We start from the raw sequence: 8,058 nt of genomic DNA on the forward strand, positions 1-8,058 counted from the left end.
GCGTCTGTGTGACCATTTTATATATTAATGAAGTACACCGTTTGTTAAAGCCAATCATTTTTAAAGCTTAGCGTTTTAGCTTTCTGAATTCTTATCCAGGCTGCCATTGGGTTCCATTAATGTATGTATGTATATATATATATATATATATATATATATATATATATATATATATATATATATATATGAAAATGAACTTGAATTGATGTCAATGTTATTGTTAATGCAGTTATAAATTAATTCAAAGATGCACAACACAATCGTAGGTTAAGTTTGACAAAGACAAAGATTGCAAATTGATTTTCAAAACGTATACGGAAATGAATGAAAGTTTGCTTGAAGGTACACAGTGAAAACATTAAACAAAAACAGAAATACATTAATTTGCAAATTCAGTACATTGTATGTATCTATACAACATATATCCTACAAATATTATTGCTATTAATAAATACTCTAATCAAACTTAAACTATGAAAAGTTTCTGGAGCATCCACTGCTTTGTCACACACACGCACGCACGCACGCACGCACGCACGCACGCACGCACGCACACACACACACACACACACACACACACACACACACACACACACACACACACACACACACACACACACACAATTCCTTGGTTAGATATTGCATTACTCTCATTACCCTTCTAGACGTCGTTGTCCACAGAAGCCGCTATTTCTTTTCCCCTGAAAGTCCCTCCGAGCACTTAAATTAAAATGGTTGCAGTGGTTTAAGATTCACAGTCATGATTTAAAAGAAAAGAATGAGTATGTTATTCTGAACACAGCTAATTGTCTTCCTGGTTCTAGGCAAGGGATACTAAAAAAGAAGGAGGCACCATGTAATCAGCATAAAACAAACTTGTGGAGTCACTCGGAAGCCACAGCAGATTTCTGTTGACTTGGCTTCTAGTGCGGCAGTAGCAAGTTTCCTGAAGAATGTGGATGCCTCTTAGATTATTCCTTCTTCTTTAAATCCCTTGGATCTAGTATTCTTTGTGCCTTTGCTGCCTAGTTTTCATTGTGAAAAGCCTCTGGACTGGATGCCTCATCATCACTGAGGACCTCCGAGTTGATGAATGTCCCAGCGAGTGAGGCACCCAGGACCTGCTTGACGGGCGCCATCTCCGAAAGAATGATGTTGTCTTGGTGGCTCACCAGCGTGGCTTTGTCCATGATCTCCTTGCTGTGCTTGGTCACCACGGCGTCCATGAAGTCGTACTTGTGTGAGAAAGTACCGCTTTCAAATAGATACTTTGTCAGGTAAGAAAATGCCACATTTGCCAAGAAGGATGCCAGCATGGACATAGTCTTGAACGGAAACCTCTGCTGGATAAAGTGCTCCACATCCCCAGTGACGTGGTGGATCCTCTCCTGGGTCACCCAACCGGGGTAGTAGATGAAGGGCGGGAGTTTGAGGTAGGGCTCCCCTCCACCAATACGCAGCAAAAGACCAAAGATATAGCCAGCCACAGAGCCGTAGGTATTGGTGCCCTTAACGAATAACACACTGAGGAGTTGGGGAAAGATGATGACGTAGACCAAATCGGAACTCAGGTACCACAGGCCATACACAGATCCTGTTAACAACGCCATAGCAGTGGCAAGTGCTCCGAACACAAAGATGGTGCAGCGCATCACCCAAACAATCTCCCTGTCTGAAGCCTGGCGGAGAGAAGAAAGAGATAACAGAGGGAAGAGGAAGAAGATAACATGTAGACTGCAGATAAGCCAGTGACAAGCTACACATGTTACATCAGCAGGGGATTCATACGTAACCCAAAATGACGGTCTGTTATTTTTTTAAATAAATTACATTTTCAGTTCTTTTGAGTGTGAGCGTTTGAATGTTCACTCAAGGCTTGGAGTCTGGTTTTGTTTGTTCAGCAAGTAATAATAATAATAAATTTCATTTTTAAACGCACTTTTCTTTCAGAAGAAACTCAGTGACACAGAGCCAATATATAGTAAAACAAAAATAAAAACAGTTAAAACATGGTTAAAGCAACCCCTAATAAAAAAGTTAAAAAAATGACAATGAATCAACACAAGGTAAAGAAATGCCTTCCTGAATAAAAAGGTTCATGAGTAAAATCATCTGACATATTTGTAAGACACTTGGATGCAACTAGAATTGATTTCTAGATAATTTGACTGTAATTGTTACTCTTACCGACTGCCGAAAGGCGAGCTGATAGATGTTCCTGGCAAACATGGAGCTGGCTGAAAGAATGGACGAGTCTGCCGACGACATGACGGCAGCCGACACCGCGCCCAGACCGAAGAAGGAGATGTACGACGGGCAGAGGTGCTGAAGCACGATGGGAAGGATCATGTCCGACTGGTCCTTGTCCTTCGGAGCGAGCGACCCATAAGAAGTCTGGTTCCAGTCTGGGGGAAGAAATGGTAAAAGATGCAAATGTAAGTAGAAGTGTAAAGGCATATTGTTGGACCTCTGATCAGTAATATTCTCTGAATATTATCAGGATTATCTATATGTGCAAAATTAAACCAAAATATTTGCCTTCATTATTAAACTGAAGACAAAAAACAATGCAGGGGCTTTTGTGAGGCAATAACACAACATAATTAAAGTTAAGCAGGTAGTACTTGGCCCATGTTCCTACGTTAAGATTAATACAATGATGTTTCTGGTCAGTTTGTTGAATTTGAAATGGATTAATTATTTCATTCCAATTTTTGTACAAATCTCTTAGCTTTCCAGACAAAAGGCTTGACTTTGAGACTTTATTATAATGCTCCCTGTGGAGATACCTTTAGTTGCTGTGAAACAAAAGGGCTTCACATGTCTAAAATACAGCAGGGATTATCAATGTGATGCTGTTCTGTTAGTCTAAATACAGGGAAAAGCAACAGTAATAAGAAAGATGCCATAAATAACAGGTTACTTATTGAACATACGACATCCATGCAATATTAACTATGGGCAAAACACTGGTTGATCCCGAATGGATCATTGGTCCTAATATGAAACACGAGTTTAATTGCATTTGGTATTACTATTTTATTAATAATGATGTATGTGTGCAGGAAGCCATTTATTCTAATGAGACATTTTGAGCTGTTACCTACAGTTTGCAAGATATCATTTTCGTGTTTATCATGTACACCGTCATAGTTTAGCAGGCTGATGATAGTGCCAGTATTGTCTCAGGTATTTAGTCATTCACCAAAATATTGGATACATTTAAATATTGGCCTATGAGCACCGAAGTTGTTCCAGTTAAACTAGGTGGGAATGAATGTGTGTAACAAATTCATCCAACAGCTGCTGAGATATTTCAGTCAAAACTGAAAATGCGGACTTCATGGTGGCGCTAGAGGAAAAGTGAGGGGATCATCAAAGTCATTAGGGTTCACTGTCTGGGGACAATGAATGTCTCTCTGAAACTACCAGGTCTAACTCCATAGGGAAGGAGAACGTATCTCCTGTCCTTCATATACATCCTCCCATTCAGCGGGAAAACCTTAGTTCTTAGTTTCCCCCTGAAACTGTCTTTTTGACACTTATTTTTAATCCTTCTCTTCATCCTCCAGAGGTATACAATCGGTGTCTTTCTCTCCTTCCGCTGGATATTCCCAAGCAGTGGTTGTTTAGCGCTGGTAGTAATACATGAAACAGCTTCAGACAAACCAGATTAATTAGCTCCTCTTCAGATGTAATATTCACTAAATCGGCATGGTCTGATGACTCTCTCCTCTGCGTGTCATGACAGGATCCATCGGATGTTGTTTACACTCCAAATACTGTACGCATCTGCATTTATGCATCTGAAAATAAAGCTCCTGGGGTACAAACAAGCCAGGAAGGCATCGTTTTTCCCTTTGATCACAATTTCCTGTTTGCATAAAGGATCACATTCCTGAATGTTTTAATTGTCTTGTGATCTTTCATTAACTGCTTAATCAATGTGTGTGGGTCTGTGCGTGTGCACATCCTTCATAGATCAGTGTCTGAAATGTTTCTGTTCATCAGTGATATAACAGCTGTGATCCAGACACAACTGTGTGTGTGTGTATAGAAAAATTAGGTGTTATTACAGTTTGGTAATTTTTTTGTCATTTCTAGGCATGTAATCCAGATGTAAACAACATGCAGTCGAAGCTATTTGATCTGAATCAGTACTTGGCTTGTGTCCATTTACAAACAAAGGACGATAATCTTAATTTATTTGAACAGTATTTTACACAATGAAGCAGAATGAATGTGTGATACAGTATCTGCCAGCTATCAGAATAAATACATATAGCAAGAGCTCTGCTTTCTCACATTGTATAAACCAAACATTCTCATCCCAACTCGTCACCTACTGACTGAATTATGGTGAATTCATGGTGTGTGTGTGTGTGTGTGTGTGTGTGTGTGTGTGTGTGTGTGTGTGTGTGTGTGTGTGTGGGTGTGTGTATTTACCAGTGGAGGCCCCTATAGCTCCTATAAGGACAGAGGGGATGGCCATGACCAAGCAGCCGAAGGCAGCGATGAAGGAAAGGACCTGGGCATAGGTAGCTGAAGAGGCAGAAAGAACCCGTTGAAAATAGACCTGCCAGGGAATCCCCCCCAACATCTAGAAACAGAAACACCATCGTAAATACAGACACCAAACCAATGCAGAACAGTCAGCTAGACCTCCACAGCTCTGAAACCTACTCTTGGCACAACAAATATGACTAAGCTGTTCATCAATGGTGCTTCCAGTTATTCTAAATAATACTCCTGTATCGCAAAAATACAAACTCAAATGCTTCTTAATGAATCATCTGATGAAAGAAAAGCTTACCAGCAAACAGAAGTTGTCTGCCCAGAGCCATCTGTCTTCAGGCTCAATCTTGCCCAGCCAGGGTGACTGGTAGATTACTTCCTTGGCTGTAATGGTGATATCCGACACGGCAGGATTGGACAGAGCAAAAGGCACGCTGATCCACTGATGGAGAGGATGCAAATAGTATTGATGTTATATCTATATATCTATATATATTTATATATATATATATATATATATATATATATATATATATATTCTGTGATTGTAGTAGGTTTACACTGTCAAAGTTCTCTGACATTGCATTCAAGTTCTACTTATTGTTCCACAAAGTCTGATAGCATTTCAATGCTAGGTGCACAGTAGTAAACTAGTGTCTGTAGGTGTACGTTTTAATGTGCATGCCAATGTGACACATCTCTCATGAGATTATATTATGCTTTGCACAATACATGCACTTTAATTCACATTTTGATGAAAGTCCACATGCATATATGGATGCTTGATATATTTTAGAAGGTTTTAGCAAGACAAAAGATCACAATATAGGCTAATGACAGCTTCACATTTTGAGCAGAATAATGCAGTACAGGTAATGGTATTGTCCTTCAGTCTACAGGTAAAAACCCTGTTTAATCATACAGAAGTCCATGCTGGAACTCCTTGCCATCTTTAGAGTCCCTGGCTTGGTAGACATTGACAGTGAAACTCACCAAGCCCACAAAGATACAGAAGAGCTGGACCACGTCTGTGTATGCAACAGAGTAGAGTCCTCCAACAAGTGTGTAAAAGATAGCTATCAGGGCTGAGATCACCACCGACATGTTGATGTTTATGTCCACGATCACACTCAGAGTGGCACCTGCAGCACAATACATTCAGCTCACAAGTTTAGTCATATAAGCGTACTTATTAACATGGAGGTGGTATTATTGAAGTGTTCCTGTTCAGTAATCACCCACCCAGGGCAGATAAAATGGCCGCAGACCAGAAGATTTCCCCCATGAGTGCGGGGATGAAGAGCAGGCCGCCCATCCTTTTCCCATACAGCTGCTGGAAGGGATCCAGCATGGTGACGTATCCACGTGAACGCATGGGCTTGGCAAAGAAAAGGCCACCTGAATGATTTCAAACAACAAGATAAGGCAGACGAATAGGATAAGAGACAACCTGAATCAATTACATTATATAATATCTTATTCACTTGACAGACAATGTTGTATCTGGTGCATCATTTATATATAGTGACCCTATGGAGCTTCCTGTTTATGTGTGGTTGAAGCACTAAGTATTCTTGTTTATGATATTTCTGAGAGAACTTATTGTCAAAGTGATGTCATTATCGTGTGGTAGGCTATTGCAGTTTTATGTGCAGATTAATTCAAAAGGTCTACACTGCATCGCCACATGTTGCAGGGTGAGAAAAATAAAAGTAGAAGATAAATTATCAAAAGAACCTTCCTACCATAAAACTGTAAAATAAACGGCTGGAATCAATTAGCTATACTTAAAAGTAGGAATAGCACATTCAACTAGAGGCAATTTGTGGTAAATGGCCTAAAAACAATCAAAACTACTGGTATGATTATTTAAAAAGTACCTCAATGCCTTCTTATGGTTATTTAATACACTAACTTTTTACAGTATAATTAAAGAAAGGGCTTATACAAAGACACTGGCTCTTACCTACTACCAGGCTGAGAGCGTATCCAAAGGGCGCCTGTGCCCAAGCAAGGCCAAAGTCTGGCAGGTAGACATACTCTGCTGTCCCATTGATGTAGCCCCCACCCACCCAAGTGGCTGAAACCAAGAAAGAACATTTTGTAAAAAACATTGGTTTGGTGTTCATGTTACATAAATCAATTAGAATGACAATAACTCTACGAGTCATGGTTGTCTATTGTGGATGGAAAGGGATTCACTAAACCAGTTTATGGTTGTGATTATGATTTGGTAAAAATCCAGCGGAATACATTTGGTGTTGGGAAAACAGATTTGAAGTCATTCAACAATTACACGGGACCTCCGGACTCACGGTACATATTTAAACGTACAGTGTTGATTAAAACGTTTCAGCATTAAGTTGCTGCGTCTTTAAACGTTCAGAACTAAATTGATTGTCATTTTGGAAGTCGTGGCAATCGATTATATTTGTGGCTGTCCGTGCGTAAACGACGGCGTTGATGGAATGTATTGTTTTTTTTTCTGATTAAACAACACCTATACCAACAACAACAAAAAATCTAAGAATCCCCGTATTTAAGGAACTCACCGGTCATTGTGAATCCACCCACAAACAGTCCGATGTCCCTTCCCCCGACCATGATGCGCTCGCTCTGGTCTCCACCATCGGCAGCCCCGGAGCTCTTGTTCTTCCACGCGGCCCAGATCCCAACCCCCAGAATCAGGAGGTAGAAGATCACGATAGCCACGATACCCTCGACGTGGATGGCCATCTTCCTTTCGTCCGCTTCCTCCCGCCGAGTTTAAGTACTATTTCGCGCGGGGAACGGGAAGCTCATGAACTTTAGAGAAAGAAAGAGAAAGAAAATCATTTCAATGGTGTTTGAATCCCAAATACATATTTCACAGAAGCATCACCTTGTGCCACACCAATTTAAGGTTATCACCACAGGCTCACGTACTGTGCGTCTATGCGTTTTATGTGGAGATTGGAAAATATGAATAAGAATAGTAACTTGATCACCAACTCTAAAACACTATTTTCCAAACACTTAATGTAAAGCATCCAGATTCTTAAAAGTGACCAGATTAAATATATTATCATGTTGATTGATCACAGTTTTTATATTTCAAACTGACACCAAGTTGTTTCCAGTTAGAGAATACAAAGTTATAAATATGAATACCATGTTTTCTACGGATTGATCAACTTCACGCCTCATGCAGGTTCATATGACACCTATAACATCCCCGGGTCACTAAAATAATATACATGAACATCATTTTTAAACCTCAAAGACGGAATTAATATTAGAGAAAAATATCATAATCTTTTTCTTCCACAAATAACAATACCTTACCGTGTCCAACTGACGCGTGAATTCGGGGAACAATCGGCACTCCATCAAATCAAAATATATGAATCAGAAAAATCCCAAATTATAAATAATGGTATTATTAGTGTTCCACTTGTTAAGCTTTTTAAGGCAGTTTAAGATGTTTTACGCGCGCATTTCCGCTTGCTTTACAGACATGGCTTACTCTAATGATTCTGCCAGTTTACCCACGCGATGTCTTTT

The 8,058-nt window shown here is 39.8% G+C and overlaps 1 protein-coding gene across 1 annotated transcript; it reads right to left on the bottom strand.

The window, feature by feature from the left end:
* Window positions 1-1,025: 1,025 nt before the first annotated feature.
* Window positions 1,026-7,251, bottom strand: LOC306748290 (high-affinity choline transporter 1-like; the record flags this gene model as incomplete). The annotated part of the gene is made up of 8 exons (XM_079231445.1): window positions 1,026-1,679; window positions 2,188-2,405; window positions 4,447-4,600; window positions 4,814-4,957; window positions 5,509-5,657; window positions 5,758-5,913; window positions 6,482-6,595; window positions 7,068-7,251. The coding sequence occupies 8 exons, from the start codon at window positions 7,249-7,251 to the stop codon at window positions 1,026-1,028; spliced, it is 1,773 nt and encodes a 590-aa protein (XP_079087571.1).
* Between the last annotated feature and the right edge of the window lie 807 nt (window positions 7,252-8,058).

The sequence above is a fragment of the Taurulus bubalis genome (genome assembly GCF_910589615.1).
Source record: "Taurulus bubalis genome assembly, chromosome: 15".
Taxonomy (NCBI): Eukaryota; Metazoa; Chordata; class Actinopteri; order Perciformes; family Cottidae; genus Taurulus; species Taurulus bubalis.